General features: G+C 36.0%; 1 protein-coding gene across 4 annotated transcripts in view; it reads left to right on the top strand.

The window, feature by feature from the left end:
* UBN2 (ubinuclein 2) overlaps positions 1 to 25,145 on the top strand; it is an 87,899-nt gene that overhangs the window by 26,003 nt on the left and 36,751 nt on the right. For 3 of the 4 annotated variants that reach the window (XR_005021205.1, XM_036863245.1, XM_036863244.1), the window contains exons 3-12: positions 64 to 165; positions 5,133 to 5,270; positions 5,971 to 6,074; positions 8,115 to 8,604; positions 15,027 to 15,097; positions 18,993 to 19,122; positions 22,132 to 22,250; positions 22,758 to 22,871; positions 23,453 to 23,596; positions 24,325 to 24,375. Coding sequence is in view for 3 of the 4 variants with exons in the window: in XM_036863245.1 (XP_036719140.1) it covers positions 64 to 165; positions 5,133 to 5,270; positions 5,971 to 6,074; positions 8,115 to 8,604; positions 15,027 to 15,097; positions 18,993 to 19,122; positions 22,132 to 22,250; positions 22,758 to 22,871; positions 23,453 to 23,596; positions 24,325 to 24,375 (1,463 nt within the window). In the remaining variant the exon portion in view is untranslated. The remainder of the gene's footprint in view (positions 1 to 63; positions 166 to 5,132; positions 5,271 to 5,970; positions 6,075 to 8,114; positions 8,605 to 15,026; positions 15,098 to 18,992; positions 19,123 to 22,131; positions 22,251 to 22,757; positions 22,872 to 23,452; positions 23,597 to 24,324; positions 24,376 to 25,145) is intronic. The other variant, XM_036863246.1, reaches the window with a different exon arrangement.

Below are 25,145 nucleotides of genomic sequence, written 5' to 3'. Positions count from 1 at the left end.
GTTTTTTAATTTTATGGAAACAGCATGAGTACTGAATCAGTCTAACATATCTGTTCTTCACAGGGTGGGAAGCCCCGTAAACACCGGAAGGATCGGCTACAAGATTTAATCGATATAGGCTTTGGCTATGATGAGACAGATCCATTTATTGATAATTCAGAGGCTGTGAGTAATGTATCTTTAATATAGCAGCAATTCTTTACTTGGATAGTAGAATTCAAGGAAAAAGTAAATGTTTCAGCAAGTGTTTTTACTAACTAATCCCCTTTCAATATACATCTAAATTGTTTCCAGTTTTATGCGCTTACAAATAGTTGAGCATCTGTATACATTTCTCTTTTTGTACTTGAGTATGTATGAAGATAATTATAGAGTACAAATATATGTGTAGGATAAATTTCTAGCAGTGGTATTTATTGATCAAAGGTTATTTACATCTTGAATTTTTATTGATATTCCCAAACTTGAGCAGGTATATTTTGAAATGACTTCCAGATAAGAACCACGTGATCTTGAAGACTGGAGCTATTGGGTTGAAGTTAATCTGGCAGATGTCTTTAAAATGTACTTAATATTTTTATTGCTGCCAAACCTTACTACAGTGGCAATAATTGAATGCCAGGCCTTACCACTGTCTGTTTTGATCAAGCCCTACAGCTTTTGCACTGGAATCCTCTTTCTCTTATAAAAGGAAGAGGAATTCAGGAGAGCATTTCAGGACTACAGCAGTCCATTGATCACACAGCAAATAAATAAAGGCATGTCTTGTTAGGTGGGTCGGTAAGGTACATGTTCTTACATTCTTCTCAGTGTATAATCCCTGGATTTGTTCTTACATTCTTCTCAGTGTGTAATCCCTGGATTATATCCTCTGCAGTGTTCAGTGATTACTTAGGATATACAGAAAGTGACACTAAGGTCGCTGTTATACTACCCACAAATTAGTGCCTCTTTTTCCTGTTACTGCAGTGCTTGGTTGTGTAGATGATGACAAGGCATACAGGGGTAGGAGAGTGACAGGCAGGACTTCCAGCACGAGGCGTATGGGATACCCTGTCACACTCCTGTGTTATTTTGGTGTCCTGAGATAAACTGGTTTACAGGCCTAGTCTGTAGAAATAAAATGTTGACAGTGCCTTTGGAGTAGAGAGGATTTCCTGTTACCAAAAATGTTGTCAGCCTTTTTGTAGGTTAGGGCATGGAATGTTTTCAACAGTCTTGACCTTGATTTGGCATTCAAGTCAAAAGTCCTAGATTCTAGACCTCACTTGGTTTCTAATTCACTGTGGACCAGGAGCAAGTCTTTTATTTTAGCGTCACCCAGTTTTCTCTGTTATGACTGGCTTGCCCAGCAGAATTTGTACTCTGAGACTCAAGATAATGACATGCTGAAAAGCATAATGCAAGTATAAAGCATTGGTACTGGTGTTAACATTATATGTAAAGTAGGTTTTTGAATGCTAAGTAACCCAAGAGGGAACTCAGCCATATATAAATGGCCATTCCATGTACTCAGGCTTACATAAATAGAATTTTTAAAAGATTAATAAACTTGGGACTTCCTGGTGATCCAGTGGTTAAGACTCTGGGCTCCCAATGCAGGGTGCCTGTATTCAATCCCTGGTCAGGGAACTAGGGATCCCGCATGCCAAACTAAAAAAAGAAAAGATCCCACATGCCGCAACTAAGACCCTGCACAGTCAAATAAATAAATAAATAAATTTTTTTAAAAAATTAGTAAACTTAATTTTTTTAGAGCAGTTTTAGGTTCACAGCAAAATTGAATGGAAGGTGCAGAAATTTCCCATATACTCCCTGCCCTCACAACACAGCTTCCATTATCAGCGTTCCCCCACCAGAGTGGTATACTAGTTACAGTCGAAGAACCTACATTGACGCATCATCACCCAAAGTCCATAGTTTACCTTAGGATTTACTCTTGGTGTTGTACATTCTATGGGTTTTAACAAATGTGTAATGACATGTACCCACCATTATACTGTCACACAGGATAGTTTCACAGCCCTAAAAAAATATGTGCTCTGCCTATTCATCCCTCCCTAACACCTGCAGCCACTAATCTTTTTATTGTCTCCATAGTTTTGCCTTTTCCAGAATGTCATGTAGTTGGAATCATATAGTATGTAGCCTTTCATAAATAGCATTTTTAATATTTTCCTTTGTAGCATTCCAAATATTTGAATAAAGTGTTTTTCAAACAGATTTTTATAACCCATAATTGGACCTGTGTATCAGTTTAGAGACTGTGGCCAGCATTTTTAAAGAGAATAAAATAGAATAGAATAGGAGCTGTTAACAGTAAACCACTGGTACATTATGTGATTTTTATTATGTTTGTGTGTTTGTACCATGCACTGGCTTTTGATGTGTAGTATATTTTCCACTTGGGTTGTGGTGAAGAAAATTTGAAAGCCACTGCTCTAATAAATAAGGATAAATTTTATAGGTATAAGTTGTATAAGTTATACAATTACTGACATTTATAGGACAAGTTAGGTCCCTGTTTTATACGAGGAAATTGAACTAAAGCACAGGTTGTTTATTGACTTGCAAAATAATTTTGTGTCATTGTCCTTAATAGATTATTTGGTTCTCATTATAATTCAATAATTCAGACATAAAACACTTACGAGCCAACCAAATGATTCTCTGTTTTTTTAAATGATTGTATTGCCAGTTGGCCTTTTTTTTTTTTTTTTGCTGTGCCACGCGCCTTGTGGGATCTTAGTTCCCCGACCAGGGATTGAACCTGGGCCCTCAGCAGTGAAAGCGCGGAGTCCTAACCACTGGACCTCCAGGGAATTCCCACCAGTAGGCTTTCACTGTTCATATATTATTCGATAGAGAGTGATAATAATCTGGTTCTAATTAACTTTCAGAATTGTATACTACTCACTACTATAATATCTGAAAATAAATGCTTTTGAAGATTATTTTTAGTCTAACACTTATGCTGCCAAATTTTTAAAAGACCAAAAGAAAATGTTTTTGTTATTGAGAAATAATAATAATACCAGACATGAGTAATGCTTTTATTTAGGTTATCTCTTTTAAATTTCACTAGAACTTTGTGAAGTAAGTAATATTGTTCCTGTTTTACAACCCTGAAGTATTGATGTTAAGTGATTTACTCTGGGTCACAATAGCTAGTTGTTGGCAAAGGATCTAGTAAATCTGATTCTCAAGTTCAGTGATCCATTGCCTCTTAATACATTGTACTTAAAAGGCTAAATGATACAGAGGTAGAAATATAATGTACATGTGAAACTTATGTAAGGTTATAAACCAATATTACCTCAATAAAAGCAAACAAACAAAAAAAACCAGAATATTTCCTGTACCTTACCAAAAAAATGCTTGGCACATTTATAATTCACAGTGCAGTGGAGGCTGTGTATTAATCCTTGCTCTGTCACTTACTGGTTGTGTCACTTTAGTGTGGTTGCCAGATTTAGCAAATAAAACTACAGTCCACCCAGTTAAATTTGAAAAAGAAAAACAAAAACAAAGGCTAAATCAAATATGCATAAAGAGTTTGTTCTCCTGAAAAGTGTCCTGATAGGGAAAGCTCAGCAGAATACTGCAGAAGAAGACAGACATTGAACACATCCACATTGCCTGGGAACCTGGTGTTGAGTGTGTTTTCCACATGAGATGCTGCTTGGTACAGTGGATGGGCTGGGAAGCAGTCAGTGACTCTGCCATAAACTAATAAAAGTACTCTGGCAAGGTTCTTAACCTCTCTGAATTTGGTTTTCACTTATAAAATGGGAATATTTACTTTCCTTGCCTCAAAAGGGTATCAGGAGGCCGTCAAGTGAAATAATTTATATGAAGAAGCATTGAAAATTATAAAGCAGTATACAAGTATATGTAAGCAGAAAGTACAGGTGTATTTATCTTATCAAAATTACACATTTTCAAAATAATGACTACAGAGCCTTTTCACTTTTAATCCTTTACTCCTCACATCGCTCATTTACTCGCAGATAGTACGGGGCCCTTTCTGAAGGTCTTGCCTGTAGGTCTTTGTACAGTAGTAGCCCCTCAAGTGGAGCAACAAGAAAGCAGTTCATTCCTTTTTTCTTTTTCTTTTTCTAACTTCATTCCTTTTTGATTCAATATGATTAAATGTACATTCTTTCTTTTTCCATTTTCCACGTAATTTAAAATGATACAGGTTAAAATCACAACGTTTGTACTTAGCCTTAATATTTTTAGAGTAACTAACATGTTCTGTATATTTTTTGCCTATGGCAAAGAATTTTCCTTACAAATATGACTTTCTTAAAGACTAATTATGTAATATGAAGAAAACCCTTAAGTAGAGTTCTGGGGAACCCAGGTAGCAGGTATCTTGCTTTTGTTAGATAAGTAGTTCCTTTTTTTCTCTTCTGCCATGAACATCTTCGTTTAGTTAAGACTGGCCTTCCATTTAATGATTGCTTTTCTTCATCTTCATCAGGTGAGATAATGATAAACCTTAAAATCCAGGCTTAGAGGACATTCAGACTGATTTAGACAATTTGAGTCTCTTTTTCGAAGCAAAGTGCCTGGCTCATTATGGGCCCTCGGTGTATGCTTACCGAACAGGGCAGTTCTTTTTCTACTTCCCTTTAAAACATATATATATGCTATTTTTCTTTTATATGTTTAAAAAATATTCCCTACTTAAAAGCTTAGAGCTAAGGCCGAAGAAATAACCTTTTATTTTTTATAATCTCTTTATGAATAAAATTATATACCAATATGGTAAGAAATGAAGTTCATTTGTTGCCTGGACATTCAGTCATTTGTTTTAACTTGTTTCAGTTTCTCATCAGAATCATTTGTCATTAAGAATAGCAGTGATCCTTAAATTTTTCTCAGCAGATGATATATTTAGAATCTGCTTCAGTATTCCAGAAGTTCATTTCTTAAATATTGAATGATCAGAGCTCATTTCTGTTCCAGATAGTAACTTTCTCTTTATTTATTCACAAACATCCTCATTGCAGTTAGTTTTGCAGTTAAGGTTTAAGGAAGATTCTGACATGGTGATTGAATTTCTTTGACATATTTATAGAATTAAAGATAATAAGATATATCTGAAGCCTTTTTTTTAAATCTAGTATGACGAATTAGTTCCTGCTTCTCTAACAACAAAATATGGAGGCTTTTATATCAACACTGGCACTCTCCAGTTTCGCCAAGCTTCAGATACTGAAGAAGAAGATATTACAGACAACCAAAAGCACAAGCCACCCAAAGTGAGTTTATCCAACATTGCAACAGTAATGAGAGCATTCAATTAAAAGGATATATTTTTTGATTTTTACTTGTACTTTACAGCTGTGAATATAAGGAAAAGTAAAATGCTAACCATTGTTTAATGAATTTATAGTTAATTACATGCTTAAAAGTAAAATTATATAGATATGGGGAAATTTATTTTTATATCATAAAATTCTATTATATTTCTATTATAATTCTAATATAATTCTAATACTTTCTTTTAAAACTTCTCTCTCCATATCTAGTCTGATAATCTGTTTCTGGATAAGGTTGAGGTTCTAGGATACGGTAAGACTTGATATGGAAATGACTGTTAATAGCTGTTACTCTTCCTAAGATGTAAAGCAAATTTTATAGAATATATATATATTGTATTTGGGAAATGAATAGAATGTCCTTAGATAAGCGTTCCTTGAAGTGTGAGCCAAAGACATATTTGTACCAGAATCACCAAAATGTTTGTTAAAAATGCAGATTAAAAGGCTCTACCAGACCTTTAACTGAACCAAAACCAGGGGTGGAAGTTCTCATGGACCCAGGGAATCTGCATTTTTAACAAGCAATTCTAATGCACTGTGAAATTTGAGAAAAACCACTTGCCCTGGTGCTGGATTGATAACATCAGAGAGTAAAGCAGTAATACTTAGGTAAGTTATGCATTTAATCATTTTGTAGATTCCCAAAATGAAAGAAGATGATATTGAGATGAAGAAGCGGAAGCGGAAAGAGGAAGGGGAAAAGGAGAAGAAGCCAAGGAAAAAAGTACCGAAACAACTGGGGTATGTGAAATTAGACATAATGAGGGAACTAGTGTTGTAGCATGACAGACTCTCCTTTTAGAAAGATATATTTAGCATTAATTAGTTCAGCTTAGCTGGGTCTAATTTAATACAGTATTTATAAATGTCAGTGACCTATTAACTTATATTTTAATAATATTGTATTTATTAATAAGTAGAAGTCATCTTAGAGATTAAGGTGTTTTAGATCACATTTACAAATTTGTTAAATATTTTGCTCATTGCAACATTTTATCAACAAGAACCAGTTTGAAAAGATGGTACAAACATTGAACATGTTATTTTAATTTTTTTGTACTAAAACTGAGCTTAGATGCCTGGGGATTGACAACTGGCGGTAGTCTTTGTATAAGCGATTTATGGTCGTTTTAATATTTTTTAAAAGTCATTGATTTTATTTAGCTATTCTTAACGCTTGTGACTTTAGATAATGATATGGCCTCTAAAAAACCAAGTAGGATTTCTCAAAAGCCTTATTAAGTCATAAGAGGGAATTCCCTGGCGGTCCAGTGGTTAGGACTCAACACGTTCACTGCCGGGGTCTGGGTGAAATTCCTGATCCCTGGTGGGGAACCAAGATCCCGCAAGCCGCGAGGCACAACCACGAAAAAAAAGAAAGAAAGAAAAAGAAAAGAAAAAAAAAGACTTTTTTTTTTAAGAATAAATGTTTGTACCTTGCAGTCATAAAGCTACCATTTGTCTCTACTTCTCTATGGCTTTTTTTGTAGAGTCAAGGGACAAAAACTTGTGAGAGGCTGGATTTTCCTTCCCTCCTTAGCAGAGAAGGTACATCTGAATTTGGGGCTGTCAGTATCCCCAGAGTTGATGTAGGGAGGTATTTATCCCCTCCTAAACATGAGATTATAGTGATCCCTGAGTCATTAAGAAATTATTAAGAAAAAAAAATATTACTACTGGTTGTTTTAAATGTTCATTATTTACAAGTAAACTTTTTATGAACAAAAACTGTAAGTAATGCCTTTTATTGAATTTATCATTTTCTCAAATTTGTAACTGATTTCATTCAGCAAATATTTACTAAGTGCTTACTGTGTACCAGACACTGTCTGGGTTTTGGATATATGACAGTAAATGAAACACTGGCCTACCTGTAAGGCACTAATAATCTTGTAGGTTCTGTAGTGCACGTGGAAGCATATAAGCCATAAAATTTAGAAAAGATTTTTTAGAGAAGGTGATAGCTAAACTGAGACCACCCTTTCCTCTTAGTCCCTATAGGGAGAAAGTTGTCATTGAAAATTACACGGATCTGTCCGAAAGCCTCAGAAGGCTGTTCCTAGAATGGAAAGTGAAAAATGATCAGAAGGTAGTAGCAGATAAAATAGGGTCTGGATAGAAGACATGGTGATGAATGAAGGCTCACAGATTGACACAGACATTTTGCATTTCTTTGGCAGTTTGTAGCACAAACCACCTGGGGTACCAGTTTGAAGGTGTACTATGTAGGTTTCTCTGGTTGTAATCAACTCTGTTTTCAGCAAAAGTGCATTTCTTTACTTCGTTAATTCTTTAGGTGCCTACTTTATAGATGTGCTAAAGAATGAACATTCCAAAAAGAGTAGTAAGTTTAACTTCGTATACTTTCATTTTCTTTTATTTTTTTTATTTTGGCCACGCCGAGGGGCTTGCGGGATCTTAGATGCACGACCAGGGATTGAACCTGCATCCTTGGCAGTGAAAGTAAGGAGTCCTAACCAATGGACCGCCAGGGAATTCCCTAACTTCGTATACTTAATAAACCAGAGCTCTATTCAGTTTTGTTTATTTCTGTTGACGTTATTGCTTTCATTTTCTTCACTCTAATGGCCATTCACCTATCTGCCTTTCATAAGTGACAATCCAGATGATGATGAAGATGCCATTGTAAAAGTGTAATTTAGTAACAAATTTGCTTCCTCACCTATCAAATGATTATTTTAATTCTGTGCCTGCTTATTTACTTGGGGTTTTAACCTTTAAAATCATACATAGCCTAACTGATCACTTTTTTCTTCACAGAGTTGTGGCTCTAAATTCACACAAATCTGAAAAAAAGAAGAAACGTTATAAAGATTCTCTTTCTCTAGCTGCCATGATAAGAAAATTTCAAAAAGAGAAGGATGCATTAAGGAAGGAGTCTAACCCTAAAGTCCCAGTGAACTTCTCAACCTCCTCTCTGAATAAAACCCCCTCTGCTGCTGTGGCATTGGGAAATGATGTCTCGGACTTAAATCTGAATAGTGCTGATCCGGACCTCCCCATTTTTGTTAGCACAAATGAACATGAACTATTTCAGGAAGCTGAAAATGCCCTAGAGATGCTAGACGATTTCGACTTTGACAGATTACTGGATGCTGCTTCTAATGGTAGCCCCCTCTCTGAGTCAGGAGGAGAGAATGGAAACACCACCCAGCCAACCTATGCCTCTCAAGTTATGCCCAAGGTGGTACCTACACTCCCAGAGGGTCTGCCTGTCCTTCTTGAAAAACGTATCGAAGACCTCCGCGTAGTAAGTGTGATCATTTTCTTGTGTTGTGTTTGCTGCACAAACATAACAATAATTACTTTCAGGCAAAAATAATAACCTATAATCCTAACTACTTATAAGTAACTTTATTTTCTATACTTCCTTTTAAGCATTGGCTCTATGCATAGCCTTTTTCTTTTAAATATAGTTACAACATGGATAACAGTTGGTTGTTTTATTATCTCACTTTATAAATATTTTTCTGCATAGGTTTCATAAATACATACATAGTCATGTAAAGAAAATAGAAGAAAGGTAGGAACAAATAGTAACAATGCAGAAGTGTACTTGAACTTGGTCCCAACTATGTTAACAACTAGTTATTCTACAATCGATTTTACCAGCTAGTCCTTACCAGCTAATCAGCAGCTTTAGTAAGCAAACATTATGTTCTCACTAGACAAACTTTTAAGAGTTGAGATTTTAGCATTTCACAGTAGATTCCTCTCCCGATTGACTTGGGTACGTAATCTTTATTTAACTAGCTGCAAATCCAGGTATGTCAGTACACTTCTTCCTTTAATCTCAGGGAAATATAATTTTGACTTAAAATGTTTCAAACCTTGCTTAAAATGCCCTTTTTTTATTACTTTAGCATGTTTGTTTGAACCCATGCCATGTTTTAGTCCTCTTTTTTTTCTTTTTTTTTTTCCTGATTACAGAAGCCATACGCTCAATATAAATTTTTTTTTTTTGGCTGCACTGGGTCTTCATTGTGGCTCTCGGGCTTCTCTAGTTGCGGTGCGGGCTTAGTGGCCCCGAGGCATGTGGGATCTTGGTTCCCTGACCAGGGATCGAACCCTTATCCCCTGCATTGGAAGGCAGATTCTTAACCACTGGACCACCAGGGAACTCCCTAAATTGTATTTTATACTTAGGGAAAGATACCCCATAATCAGACATTCCCCACCCCCAGCAGGGATAACCACTATTAAACTACTTATTTTTCTGGATTTTAATCCATGCATTTGCAAATATGTTGTTATTAAAAATAATTGTTAGTCGAAGTATAATGTATGGACTATTCTACAACTTGTTTCTTTCTTCTAAGGTTATAGTAACCATTTAAATCACATTTTAAATTTATTCTCTATGTTGTATTTATTTCTCTTAACTCTTTCTGAATTTTAATAATTTTTTTTTTATATTTATTATTTATGGCTGTGTTGGGTCTTCGTTTCTGTGCAAGGGCCCTCTCCAGTTGCGGCAAGTGGGGGCCACTCTTCATCGCGGTGCGCGGGCCTCTCACTATCGTGGCCTCTCTTGTTGCGGAGCACAAGCTCCAGACGCGCAGGCTCAGTAATTGTGGCTCACGGGCCCAGCCGCTCCGCGGCATGTGGGATCTTCCCAGACCAGGGCTCGAACCTGTGTCCCCTGCATTAGCAGGCAGACTCTCAACCACTGCGCCACCAGGGAAGCCCTCTTTCTGAATTTTAAATATCTGATTAGGGAAGCGAGAGATTTATCTAATTTTTCCAACAACTGACTCATGGATTCTGTTTATCAGTTCTATTCTTTTTCTGTTTTTGTTCTTTAGCATTTCTTCTGAGGTTGTGGCTTATTAAATTCTCTTACATTTTTACTTATTTTAAGGTACTTTATTTATTAGTTCAGGACTTAGAGAGTTGTGCTCAAGTATCTCATTGCCAGTGTTTCTTAGGTTATAACTTGTATTTACCATAGTTTTTGCTTTGTTTCTTTTGTTTTTACTTTTTTTGGTAAGATTTTCACTGTCATTTACTTCTAACTATCTTTTATTTTACTCATGAGCTATTTTTATTTTATTTATTTAATTTTTTTTTTGGCTGCATTGAGTCTTTGTTGCTGCGCGCGGGCTTTCTCTAGTTGCGGCGAGTGGGGTCTACTCTTTATTGCAGTGTGTGGGCTTCTCGTTGCAATGGCTTCTCTTTGTTGCAGAGCATGGGCTCTAGGCACGTGGGCTTCAGTAGTTGTGGCACGCAGGTTTCAGTAGTTGTGGCGCATGGGCTTAGTTGCTCCGTGACATGAGGGATCTTCCTGGACCAGGGCTTGAACCCGTGTCCCCTGCATTGGCAGGTGGATTCTTAACCACTGCGCCACCAGGGAAGTCCTCTGCTTTGTTTATTTCTATGCTTTATTGTTTGTTGGCCCATAAAATTCTTGATGGCTAGATCACTGTTGTGATATTTATCATTTGAAGGTGACCCTTTCTGTGCTACTAATGCTTTTCACCTCGAATTCAGTTTTGTCTGATTTTACTGTAGACTCCTTTTTCTTTATTTTTGCATGGTATAGCTTTTCCCATCATTCACCTTCATTTTAGCTCTTTTTTTTTTTTTTGAATTCTTTTATTTTTTGACTTATTTTAGCTCTTTCTCTTATAGACAGCATGTAAATGGAAATTTGTTTATCGACCTCATCTGAGTATTTTTTAAGATTTTCTCTTTAAAATTTTATCTTACCTACTGCTGTTATAATGATAATGATATAATTCGTCTTTATTCTGTCATTTTCTTTTATATTCTGTTTTATTGTTCCCTCCCCCTCCTTTGTTTTTCATTCTTTTGTTATTTTCTGTGCTTATTTTTTGAAAAGTATACAATCATTTTATTAATCAAATAGGTTTTTTATTTACTATTCTTAACCACTTTATGTATGAAGTGTAGGTATTATTTCCTTTTTTATGGTTAACAAACTTAAGTGGAGGTAGGTTAAATAGCTTGGTCAGTCCACACAACTAGTAACTGGTAGAGCCCGAATTTAAACACAGGGGTTCACCTGACTCAATAGTACATGCTTTTTGCTGTCCCATGTTGCCCCTAAAATCTTTAGTTTCTTTTATGTTTTAAATAAAAAGTGTTAGGGATGTAATCCAGGTTTTTCAATATATAATTAATAATAACAGCTATTATTTATTTAGCAAAAACCTATACCTTGTATTGAGTGCAGTGCTCCTGGGACCCACAGCTTCACAAGACATCACTTATTGTTCAGGAGACAGTGCCCTGACTGGGCTTAGAATACTGTATATACTGTGTAGTCTAATCCTCCAACAATTCTGTGAGGTAGGTAGTATTCTTCCATTTAATAGATGCGGACACTAAGGTTCAGAAAGGTTAAAGGAATTTCCCAAGGCCATATAATTTTTAAATGGGTGGGGCTTGATGCAAAGTCAGGATTTAAAGGCAGGACCATCATGCTTTATAACTTGCCCTCCGTCCACTGTGTTGTATGCCATTCATTTTCACTTAATAAACAAAACTGATTAGTAATGAGTGTGTTTCAATCTTGTAAGGTGCTGTTATATCTCATATACTAAAAACTCTTTCTGTAGTAGCCATGCTAGGATTAGAACAGCTACTTCCTAACCTCTTACTAGGAAATTATCAATAAGAAGATTCATTTCACTTATTAGTATCTGTGAATTCTCTGTATTTTTTTCTTTGAAATAGGAGATGGTATTTTTTTCTTCAGGAGATGAGAATTCATTGTTGCCTTCTTGTTGCTCTTTTCTCACTTTGTAACATATCTTCCACTGTTCAGCCTCTTGACTTCTTTTGATTCTCTTTCTTGAAGTTTAGTTTCCATTCTGGCTTTCTTCCTATATTTCTTCTCCCTACACATACCCAGTCTTCATCCTTTCTAAGAAGCACTGAGGCACATCTCAGAAATTGTCCTCTTCTATTTACAGAATGTGATGTTGTCAAACAGTGTAAAATTATCAATCTACCGACTGACAGAGTCAGCATGTGGCTTGCTCAGATTATTGAAGCAGGCCTCTCGATGTTTTACATCTTGGGCATCTCAAGATAAACTACCTTTTGTGATTTCCCCAGTAAATTTTGCTTATGGTGCAGTGTCTTGGTTTGCATACTCTTTGTTTCTGGTAAACTGGTTAAGGTGACAAACACAGTGATGAAAATATTCTTATCCTCATTGAATTAATTGTTGCTTATCCCTTGATAATGACTGTGGCTAATTTTTTCATTGTTAGTAGTTAGGTAGAACCCAGACTGGCTGCAGTAAACTGAGTATCTTTGTACAGGGTGACAGTGTTGTACAGTTGAAGTCAGAAAGCTTCTGGTCTGAGTCCTGGATTCACCACTTACTAGCAGTGTGATTTGGGGGCATATCATGTAACTTCTGTAAGATTTAGGTTCCTTGTTTGTAAAATGGGAGCTATAATACCAATGTCACTGGCTGTTATGAAGATTAAACATGGTAGTGAGTATAATATATAGAATATCAGACACATTGTTGGGCAGTATTGTCTTGTAGAAAATGAGACATCTGCTTTCTGTTATCTTGGAGATCACAGCAAGAATTGATAAACCTTATAGATACTCAAAATACACAAGACACCCATAGCACTAAAAAGTCTTATATGTGTAACTTTTTTTAAAAAATAAATTTATTTAGTTTATTTATTTTTGGCTGCGTTGGGTCTTCATTGCTGCACGCGGGCTTTCTCTAGTTGCTGCAAGCGGGGGCTACTCTTCGTTGCAGTGCGCAGGTTTCTTATTGCGGTGACTTCTCTTTTTTTTTTTTTTTGGAAAAACAAAGTTTTCTTTATTTCTTGTTAGCCAGTATTTAACAACAGACTCTTTTTTTTTTTTTTTTAACCCCAGTCTCAGTTTGCCTTATTATTAACATTGCACATTAATATGGTACATTTGTTACAATTAATGAACCAGTATTGATAGATTCTTATTAACTAAAGTCCACACTTATTCAGATTTTCTTACTTTTTCCCTAATGTCCTTCTTTTGTTCTAGGATCCCATCCAGCACACCACATTACATTCAGTCATCCTGTCTCCTCAGGCCCCTCTTGGCTGAGACAGTTTCTCAGACTGTCCTTGGTTTTTTTTTTTTTTTTTTTTTTCACTTTCTAATCATACCATTTAATACAGGAAAGTGACTGTCTTCTTAATGACAATCTCTGGCAGCCCACTAACTTCCTTTTCTTTTTTTTTTTTTTTTTCACACACACACACACACACACTGTATTTTATTTTTACAAGAGATAAATAGACTGACACCAAGCATTGTACATGGATGACCACAACAAAAGCAACAATGATTGCAATTACCAAACATGAAACACACTCATACTATGTCATAATATTGACATTCAGTCCAGTAATCCTCCACTGTAACAGCTCCTTTACTTTGCGGTGAAAATTGATTTGTATATTCTTTACCTCTGAGTCCTTGTGGGATTTTTTTTTTTTTTTAATTCAAACAGAAAGTCACAAAAATTATACTCATCCTCATCAGTTCACTCAGTCCCATGTAATTAATTTTTTTTTCATCTTGATCTTTTGTTAGCACTTTTATGAGTTCATCAGTTTTTCATTAGAGTTCTGAAAATGCTTATTCATTCAGTTCGGCAGTACAGTCAGTTACCAGAAACCTGTACTTGTCAGAGTCTTTTCCATGAATTTCTTGAAGATGAAACCCTTTTATAGGAACATATTTGCAAAAGCATCAGAGTACACCCAGAACTGTCTGTAAATGACAAAAGACTTAAAAATGACCACGGTTAAAGATTTGATGAAAGTTCATAATAATGCAGTTGACAAGAAAATTAGTTATTTCTGAGATATACATTTTAAGGTAATAACTAGGATTATGACTTATAACATTATACCAGAACATATAAGATTTTTAGAAATTTCATGTAATGTCTGAAACATTTATATTAACATATTTCCATACAAATAACCCAATGAAAGTTTAGTATTAGTTGTTTTGTTTGTTTGTTTTTTTATACTGCAGGTTCTTATTAGGCATCAATTTTATACACATCAGTGTATACATGTCAATCCCAATCGCCCAATTCAGCACACCACCATCCCCACCCCACCGCAGTTTCCCCCCCTTGGTGTCCATATATCCGTTCTCTACATCTGTGTCTCAACTTCTGCCCTGCAAACCGGCTGCGGTGACTTCTCTTTTGCGGAGCACGGGCTCTAGGCGCGTGGGCTTCAGTAGTTGTGGCACATGGGCTCAGTAGTTGTGGCTCACGGGCTCTAGAGCGCAGGCTCGGTAGTTGTTGGCGCACGGGCTTAGTTGCTCCACGGACCAGGGATCTTCCCGGACCAGGGCTCAAACCCATGTCCCCTGCATTGGCAGGCGGATTCTTAACCACTGCGCCATCAGGGAAGCCCCTGTGTAACTTTTTAAATTTAGGAAAATTCCGAAAAATGAAATACAGACATAACAGGAAAGAATGTTATGTATGCTAAATTTTGTTTCAGCACTGTTTAATTGCCTGCTCATGCCAGGTAATAAGCTGGGATACAAAGTGTAGTTAATCATAGCCCCACCCTCAAGGAGCTTATTCTAAGTAAATAGATACGGAAGCATATAATGTGTAATGTGTTTATTGAGAGTTATATTGACAATCTTGTGTTTCTCTAGGCTGCCAAACTTTTTGACGAAGAAGGAAGGAAAAAATTCTTTACACAGGATATGAATAATATTCTTCTGGAGTAAGTAATTTTCTTCTTTGATTAAGAAACCTTGAAAATTATTTAAACCTTATGAAGTCATTAAAAAATATAGTAGGCCTTTGAGGTACAGATGCTGAGTGGTTGGCTAGTCTCATGCATTAGCTCTTCCCTTTTGGCCTCACAGCATGTGTGATTAACATTTGTTTCTTAGCAAAACGATGCTTCTACATACATTGGTTCTCCAGGACCCCTTATGATAATCAAATCTTCCAATGTTATAACTGCCAGAGCAAGTGACTGCTGTATGGGTTGAATATTATCCTAGATTTAAATGCATTCTTTGTCACGTTATGTGAAAATATCTTTCTGGGGCAGTTCTGATTGTTTGTATTAAATTTGGTGTACTTTCCTTCTACTATGATTCAGACGTGGGGAAAATAATTCCATTAGTATCCAGTGAGGTTTATTATAATTCATACAGACATTTACAGTGTGGAAAGTGTGGTTTAATGAAGAATCATTTTTGTGGGGTAGGACGGAGGCAGTGTGGAGAAGACAGATGTTAAATTGGAAAGGAAAGGGTGAAAGCTGGTTTATGATATAAATTGTATTTAAATTAGTGATAATTTTCACCCTTAGCTAGAGTTTAACATTAATGAAGTTGCACGTTCTAAGACTGTGGTCAAATAAGCTGTACTTATAAACCTGTTGGCTTATAAATTTTGACCATGGTTCCAGAAATTGAGTATATAATTGGCTACAAGCAGAAATGGGCAAAAAGGAAGTGGTCCTGGGAAAAGCAGCAAATTCCTCTGTGATGAAAATAATGTATGCCTACTTTTGGTGGTTCAGTAGCATCATATACAAAGAAACAAGGCAGTGTTTCCAATACTACGATTCCTGTCTTTTAAATATATAATGGAGATAGTTTCTCATGAGATATAAAGGATGGATTAGCTTATTGGTTTTGATAACTATTTTAATTAATGCAATCTCTCATTCTCCTGAAGTACTTAAAAAATCATTTTGGTCCCCATGGACTCATAAAACACATAACCTAGTATGCTAGTAGCATGGAGACAGAGGAATTTCTTGTTCCTATTCTTTATTTTAGCCAGGGGTTTTCAGATTGATTCTGTCTGCCTGCAGGTGCTTCCTGTCTGTTCCACCTCCTTTTACCTAGCTCCCTTTTAAACCTTAGATTCAGTAAACAGTGTAACCATTACTCATCAGAGCTGCCCCAGATTCCAAAATCTGGGATCTGACTAGCTCCTTTTTTTTTTTCACCTAAGAGCCCTAAGTTTTCTAGATCAGGTCTTTTTCCTGTGACTGAGACAGTCCTTTTTTATTTTACTCTTCTGTAAGGGGACAACTCTTTCTCTCCTGAGAGAATCAAAAAATCATCCTTGGGATATAACATCTCAAAGAAGCATCTCTGTTAATTCCTGCCATGTCTGTCTTAAAACGAATCTTCTAGTTTTCTTGGAGCCCATCTGCTTTTTATTTCACTGAGAGTGTGCCTCTAATTCTACAAGCCCTAGTGTTCAGAGTTGAATTTTTTCCCTTTTAGTGACTTTCTTATGCCCCCTTGTCTTCTTTTTCCACTTTCCTGAATAGACATCCTTATTTTTCTGGACTGAGTTGATTTTCTAAGGGCATATGAGACATGATTATTTGGGGTAGTAATTCCCATGAATTTATTCAGGTATGTTTTATTGTCCCCATATACTACAACATTAGAATTCTTAGTGGGAAAAAAAATATTAAAGTATATGTGTGAGGGATGTGTACTTAAACTGCTCTCAGATATGAATTTGTATATATTTGGGATAGACCAATACAGTCAGTAACCTCTATGGTTAATACATTTCTCTAATTTTTACCTAATATTGTGGGCTTAGGAGCAGGGAGTCAGCACTTCCTGTTTCTGAGTTAACCCCTGTTTGGAAACTACTAATTTTTATAAGTAGGTCATTGAGCCAGTCTCTTCTTACTTGGAATCTCTTACTACTTGGAGTTTCTATTTTATTTTCAGCTTTAACTAAGCTTTTATAATGGGGCAAGCCTAGAATGCCTCCTACCCAGAGTCTCGACTTTTAATAAAGATCTAACCACAATATTTAACCAAGTGTTTGTACACAGAACTCATGACCATAGTGATTGCCTTCCATATGAACCTCTGATTTGACCCTCTGGCTCTAATAGGGCTTAAACTTCTTTTTATTTATTCTTTTGTTGTATTTGGCTTCTCTAATACCAAGAATTTTCAACTGTCAATTCTAAGGAGTATAGTTTTCCACATTTCATTGTTTCTGAAATTGCAGTGTATATTCTAAGTGTTGGATACATTTGATCTGGCGGGTTTCTTTCCTTCCCCAAAAGCTGTTAATTGAATCTTTGGATGCACCTTATATTTGTGAAAATATTTACGTCTGTTTGCACCTTCTTCTGTAGTAAAACATGATGATTTGGACATAGTTTGTTGCCAAGGGCCGCAGTTTGGTCTTGACCTTCAAATTAACATCTGTTCTCATCTTTCTACAGTAGCAACTGCCAGATATACTGTCTTCCATCTGGAAGAAACCTCAATTGTTTATCAGTAGGCTTGTCCTGCTGAGAATATGGTGGCTATTACAAACTCTTCCTTTTTTTTTTTTGAAGTAACTGTTTGGTTAAATACCCTTTTAGCAGGAACTGGAGAACTGGAATAAATTGAACAAACTATTAAATATCTAGTTCAGTGGAGGCACAATAAGGAAAACAAAGAAGGATAAAACAGTCTGTGTGTGTAGCCAGGAGGGCTTTACCTCTTCTGAATCTGTAATTTTTTCCAACACCTTTAAGGAAAAAATACTCTAAGAATTCATTGAAACTGTGACTCTAGTATAGCAATTGCAGGGTGGTGAGGGGAAGTATGATGTCTCTTTGAGGAAGTGAGCTTTTGGTTAATAATGGAGTTCCTGTGCTTTACCCAAAAATGTAGACTTTGCCCCTGTCATCAAAAAATTATTTGGGGGCTTCCCTGGTGGCGCAGTGGTTGAGAATCTGCCTGCCAATGCAGGAGACACGGGTTCGGGCCCTGGTCTGGGAAGATCCCACATGCCACGGAGCAACTAAGCCCGTGAGCCACTATTACTGAGCCTGCGCGTCTGGAGCCTGTGCTCCGCAACAAGAGAGGCTGCGATAGTGAGAGGCCTGCGCACTGCGATGAAGAGTGGACCCCGCTTGCCACAACTAGAGAAAGCCCTCGCACAGAAACGAAGACCCAACACAGCCAAAAAATAAATAAATTAAAAAAAAAAAAAAAAAAAAAAAAAAATTATTTGGGCGGGGTGGGGAATAAATTAGGAGTTTAGGTTTTTTGGGGTTTTTTTTGGCTGCATCGTGCAGCTTGCGGGATCTTAGTTCCCCGACCAAGGATCGAACCCATGCCGCCTGCAGTGGAAGCGTGGAGTCCTAACCACTGGACCACCAGGGAATTCCCAGGAGTTTAGGATACACACTACTATATATAAAATAGATAAACAACAAGGACCTACTGTATAGCACAGGGGACTATATTAAATATCTCATAATAACCTATAATGGAAAAGAATCTGAAAAAGTATTTATATATATATAACTGAATCACTTTCCTGTATATGTGAAACTAACACAGTATTGTAAATCAAGTATACCTCAATAAAAAAAAAAAGAAGAAAGCAAAAAAATTATTTGCCATCTTGTTTGGGGTTGTAAATTCTACTCTTAAACTAGATTCATTGAAATTTTTTATAGCATTACGATTTATGGGGTTTTTTTTTTTTCCTTGAAAAATACTGTCTAGCAAATCATGGAAAGGTAAAAGGAGAAAAGAATCACTGCCTCTGCCTCCTTGCTTGTTTGTTACTACCTAAAAGAAATTCTGTACTACTTATTTGTTGTTTTTGGTCAGCATTGAGTTACAGCTGCAGGAACTAGGCCCTGTCATTCGTAGCGGTGTCTACTCCCACCTTGAAGCTTTTGTGCCATGCAATAAAGAAACACTGGTAAAACGTCTAAAGAAGTTACATCTCAATGTCCAGGTAAGAGGAGGAACAATAATACCTGCATCTGGGGTTTTATAACCTGAAAGGAGACTGATTTCTGTTTGCTACTTTTGCATACTAATTGCTTTATAGTTGTATTGTACATATTTAGAAACCATAGGATGTTCTTTAGTAACCATAGCATGTTGGATCCCCCGGGAAAAAATTGCTTTTCATCAATTGAGAGGTTTAGATGAGACATAATGTTTTCTAATGCTTCTTGGACTAGGTAAATTAACCTCAGTTCCACAACTGACACAACTTTGCCCTCAACAAATAATCTGACATACGTATAATTCAATTTTCTTATTCCTGAAATGGACCTATACAGATACGCTCACACTGACATGAAGACCAATGGAAAGAATCACGGGGTTTGCACGTAAACTTAAGATTACTTAAAGATTATCTAGTGTAAGCATGCATGTTTTGCTAGATTCTTCTCGACTACAGTGCCTCTAAGTAATTGTGCAAGTTTGCATGCTTCCAGTGATCAGAAACTTATTTCATTACAGTATCAGGAAGTTCTTGCATATGTTGAGCCAAATCCAGGTGCTTTCCATCCTATTGGTCCTAATTCTCCTTTTGCGTTTATTCACAAATTATGTCCCCTTCTTTACTTCATACAAAATGGGCTTCAGTACCTTCACTGTCCTGATTACTCTTCCTTTAATGATTTGTTTGACTATGTATTTTAAAAATATTTACAACTTGCAAGTTATAGAAAAAATAACCTGGATGCAATTTAAGATAAAAAAAGGAACACTTCTTTTCTATGAATAAAGGTATTTCCTGGAATTAAGGGTAAGAATGCAACCAGGAAGGAATGGGAACTGATAATCTGAATTAACTCTGTTTCTCTTTACCTCTCTCGCCTTATCTCACTTTTATCCTTTTATGTGCATCTGCAGATAAGTTTTCTTTATTACAGAAAAGCTACACACAGAGATTGACCGCAGATTTCTCATCCCAATCCATATTCTTGGGTGAAAACTCTGTTGTATTATTTTGAGTCAGTCTGAACTTTCCTGGTCGGGGGGTTGGAGTCACAAAGCACAGCATGGTGCAAATAGGGGACTGAGTGCAGTGCTCTGGACCTCCGCAGTGGCTGTGAGCTGACAGGCATAGAATTCTTTGTTATAGGCGCTATACTTCTATTAATAAAATAGTCCTTTTGAATTAAGAAACTGTAGTTCTTTCTCAATTCAAAGCAGGTTAATGAACAAATGAAATTTATTTGAGGTCTCAGATTTTGTGCCTATGCCTGGACATTGACTATGGAATGTTGGCTATGGAAGAAAGACATTTATCTAACCCTTGCTTTTCTTTATGTGGTATAATCATGTACCTTTGTATCCCTAAACATTATATTGTTTGGTTTGCCATGTTTCTGAGCTTCATTTAAATGGAGTAATAGTGTCTGTTTTCTTATGCAGCTTGCTTTTTTACACTCACTGTTATGCATCTCAGATTTATCTGTCTTTACATGTAGGGGAACTCCATTTTTACTGCTGTGTGTACAGTGTTCCGTTGTATGAATATATCTCAGTTATTCATTTTACTGTTGATGTATATTTGGATTGTTCCCAGGCAGATAGTCTCAGCTATGTAATTCTTAAGATGAGATCACCCAGAAACCATGATACTGGATCTTCCATTTTTTAAAATGGGATTTTATAGCAGACACTGTCATATGTGCAATAATATTTATTAATTGGTATGCATGAAATAAGTAAAATGCTTGTTAGTAATATTTGTATTTTGTTTTTATTAATAAAATTAATGTTATTAATAAAATAAAATGTTTTAATTTGTAAAACATACCTGCCATAAAATGATAATTGCATTCCTAAAAATCTTCTCCTTACCAAAAATCACATTTTAAACACAGTTGTGTCAGTAAGAAAAGCGAAGTCTAATATTTCTGCACCTATGACAGTAATAAGAGTATGTTCTAAATAGCTACATATATATTTTGTTACTTGCAAGATGAAATTAATAAATTGATTGATTAAAGCTGTCAGATACAAACCTACTTTTCTTTTTGCCCTGAACCGACATGAATAAGAGTCTCCCATTTTCCTCTTTCACTTTGGCCTTGACCTTGCATTTTTGCTTACAACTTAAGTCACAATTACTAACAATAAACAAGAAAACAGGATGCCAACACTCTGTTGGTAGTCACCAAACCAAAGTGTGCATTCCAGTCCTCCAAAGCAGTATCTCTTCTTGTGGTACTAGTTCCCCATCATAATGGGGATTAACTGGTAGTAGTCTGCACAATGTAGATTTTGTTCTCTATTTAATCATTTTATTACAGTTAAAGTGTCCATATAATTTACTGGAGTATTTTTTTTTTTTTTTTAAATACACATAAAACTTACCATCTTAACCATTTTTTTTTTTTCTTAATTTGTGTCATGCTTTATTTATTTATTTTATTTCTTTATTTATGGCTGTGTTGGGTCTTCGTTTCTGTGCTAGGGCTTTCCCTAGCTGTGGCAAGCGGGGGCCACTCTTCATCGCGGTGCGCAGGCCTCTCGCTGTCGTGGCCTCTCTTGTCGCGGAGCACAGGCTCCAGACGCGCATGCTCAGCAGTTGTGGCTCACGGGCCCAGCTGCTCCGCGGCATGTGGGATCTTCCCAGATCAGGGCTCGAACCCGTGTCCCCTGCATTGGCAGGCAGATTCTCAACCACTGCGCCACCAGGGAAGCCCCCTGGAGTATTTTTAAGAGTGTAATTGAGCACTATTAATAATTATGCTGAGGCAATAGGCAAAAACTGGGACTCTGCTTGGCTGTCTGGGAAGTAGGGTTATCCTAATTTTATTTACAGTGTGCATTATGAAAAGTCAGCATTTTAGAAGAAATATCCGTATTTGAATATGCTAACATTTCAAATGTGTGATCAATATCTAAAACCCAAATTTCATCTTTTGAGGATCTGCTTGCAAAATAAGTTTTGTAAATATGTTTGAAAAAACTTTCAGTGTTTTTTTTTCCTCAGGATGATCGTTTAAGAGAACCTCTGCAAAAACTGAAACTGGCTGTTAGCAATGTCATGCCTGAACAGCTATTTAAATACCAGGAGGACTGCCAGGCTCGTAATCAAGCTAAGTGTGCCAAGTACGTACCTCTTCTATTTGGACTGGCTTTTGCATTTGAGAAATACTTGTAGCTGTTAGGGATTGGTCTCAAGTGGACTTCATCACCCAGTAGAAATCCACATAAACCACTGAAGTGGTATAATTGAATATATTTTCTAAATGGCAAGTGACTTACCACTCAGCTGCTTTGGTGTGGAAGGCAAAAGGTCTTTTGATTTAGTGTATGGATGTGATCAAAGCTAGAGCTGACACTGGTCAGACATTTCACATGTTGACCTACTTGACTGGTTGAAGTTGGATACAAAAGATAAGTGTTCATGCCTTTATATTAGAGTCTGAAGACCTTATTTACCAGAGCGCTTTATAATGCACTTCAAACTCAGAGTATTATGTGGAAAGGCAGACTCCTCATTTACCCTGGCTTTTGAGTTAACATTCAATTAAGCAATTCAACAAGTATCTAAGGAACATATTATAGGCAGTGTTGGGTTGAAACTTTGCTTCATAAAATGGTTTTCACTTTTAGGTTTCAAACAGATGAAGAACGAGAAAAAAATGGATCTGAGGAAGATGATGATGAGAAACCAGGGAAACGTGTCATAGGACCAAGGAAGAAATTCCACTGGGATGACACCATTAGGTAAGATTTAACCAAAACCTTCACTTTTAACCAAATAGATGATGCAGAAGTCAGGTTTCTCATAAAAAGAATCGATAGTAAATGGAAAACTAGATAGAAGCAACCAGAAGTTAGTGTGTAGGAAAAATTAATCAAGAGAAGATTAATTTGGTTCTAATATCCTTAGAGTTCTATCACTTCTATTTACATATAGTACTTTTTATAAGCTAATCTTATTATTGAGTAAGTCATACTGGTTTCAGAGGTGAAGTACTAAATATATTTATATAACCAGTCATCTTTCTTACCAGTATTTCTGTACTCCAAGTGGAGGGTTTAGTTGTAGGACTATCCCTTTTAATCTTTGGTGCCTGGATTAAAGGTATCAAAGGAAATTATCTCATATTGGGAATTTGGCTATAGTACACTGAATGATATATGTTAGAAATTATTTATCTTCATGTCATCTTCTGAATTCTTCAGATAATATTCTTTATTATTGCTGTCAGATTTGTGTGCTTTTAAAAAATCTGTTTCAAGCTTAATTTTCTACAATTTTGCAGTCAGATTTATATATAAATATATATTTTTAATCTGTTTAGAACTTTGTTATGTAACCTTGTTGAGATCAAATTGGGATGCTATGAGTTAGAGCCAAATAAAAGCCAGTCTGCTGAGGATTATCTTAAATCCTTTATGGAGACAGAGGTGAAACCATTGTGGCCTAAGGGCTGGATGCAGGCAAGGTAAGAAATATGACATCCTAGATTTTATTTTACTTTTTTATTGCTGTTATTAAAGACATATATACACACGTATGACATTCATTTTCCTAAGAACCTAGTGTGTTTAACATTCTTTACAGTCATCTCAGATGATGTCTGCTTTGAAAGCTTCACTCACTTAAAAAACAAAACAATTAGTCACATGGACATAGAGATACACATAAAGGTGATTTTTTTTTTTTTTTACCGACCACTTTTTCTTTTTTGCACGTGAATTTCCTAATAAGAGAAAAGGGGAGGGGGGAAGAAGGTTTTGAACTTTGGAAGGGGAACTTTGTATGGGTATCATGAAGATCAGTAACTGAGTACAAGATTTAGAGTGTAGAAAAAGAGGCACAGCCTTAGTGCTATTGAAAATAGTCAATGTAGAGTGGTATCTCTAAAACTAAGTGTAACCCAGTTTAAAGAGTTAAGTAAAGAATGTTAAAATTAATAGACTTGGCTATCTCAACCTGTCATCCTAAAGTATTCATCTTAAATCAACAGAAATCTGTTAAAAGATTTAAATAAAGAGGTAATATAACATTTCCCATAAAATAGGTTATTGAATTTACTGTACCATTATAAGTCTTTACTTGGTAAAAAAAGCAAGTAGTAGCCTATTGAATATTAAATGATTAAAATAACAAAGTGATTATCATGTTATTATCTGCTGCAGAAAAATAATTGTGTCCTTTTAATTTTTCCAGAATGCTTTTTAAGGAAAGTCGGAGTGTACATAATCATCTTACTTCTGCTCCGTGAGTAAATGCAGACTCCAGATTTCTTCATTTATATTTATTAACATTATGATATTTAGTAAACAAAAATATCATTTATTAAATGCTAGGTAAAATAGAACTTAAACATACATTTATACAATCTCTGTCTTACCACTGCTTTTTTGTTTTTAAAAATCGTTTAAACTGTTGACTCTGTAGACTGCAGGACACATTTATCTATTAAAGAACTTCTCAGGCTAGTCTCTAAAAACTTGAATCCATAATGTAACATATTGGCCTGAGATCTGGTAGTGAGAAGCCATGTAAACAGGAAGGCTTTGGTGGTTTCCTTTGTTCCTGGACCATCTGCCCTCCAGTTGTTTTGTATACTTTTTCTTTCCCTCTTAATGACCATCTACAAAGGTAATCTGTTAGCCTCATGCTTTCCAAGACAGTTCTGTGTATATCCTACCTAGCCTTGCCTTGCAGTGTTTTATTCCACAAAATTAACATGCTCTTCATGTCCTTCCCTCTGTCCAAAACTGAATCTTTCATTAGTGATGTATTGATAATTACTAAAGAAGGGTCTCTAGTGAAAAGGCAAGTTTTTTCTGTGGTTACATTTTTCGGTGAATACTGGTTAATTTGACAAGGATTTTATTTTTACTTACAACTTAAGGCTACTTCTCTATTGCCTAGAAGTGTAGTATTAAGGGTTAATAAAATATAAAATTAGCAAGTCACTGAGAATTTACTGAGCACTGTAGTTCAGTATTCCACTAAGAGATCTGGTTAACATCTGGGTAATG

Source organism: Balaenoptera musculus, chromosome 9 (assembly GCF_009873245.2).
Source record: "Balaenoptera musculus isolate JJ_BM4_2016_0621 chromosome 9, mBalMus1.pri.v3, whole genome shotgun sequence".
NCBI lineage: Eukaryota > Metazoa > Chordata > Mammalia > Artiodactyla > Balaenopteridae > Balaenoptera > Balaenoptera musculus.
This window is presented reverse-complemented; position numbering and strand designations above follow the sequence as displayed.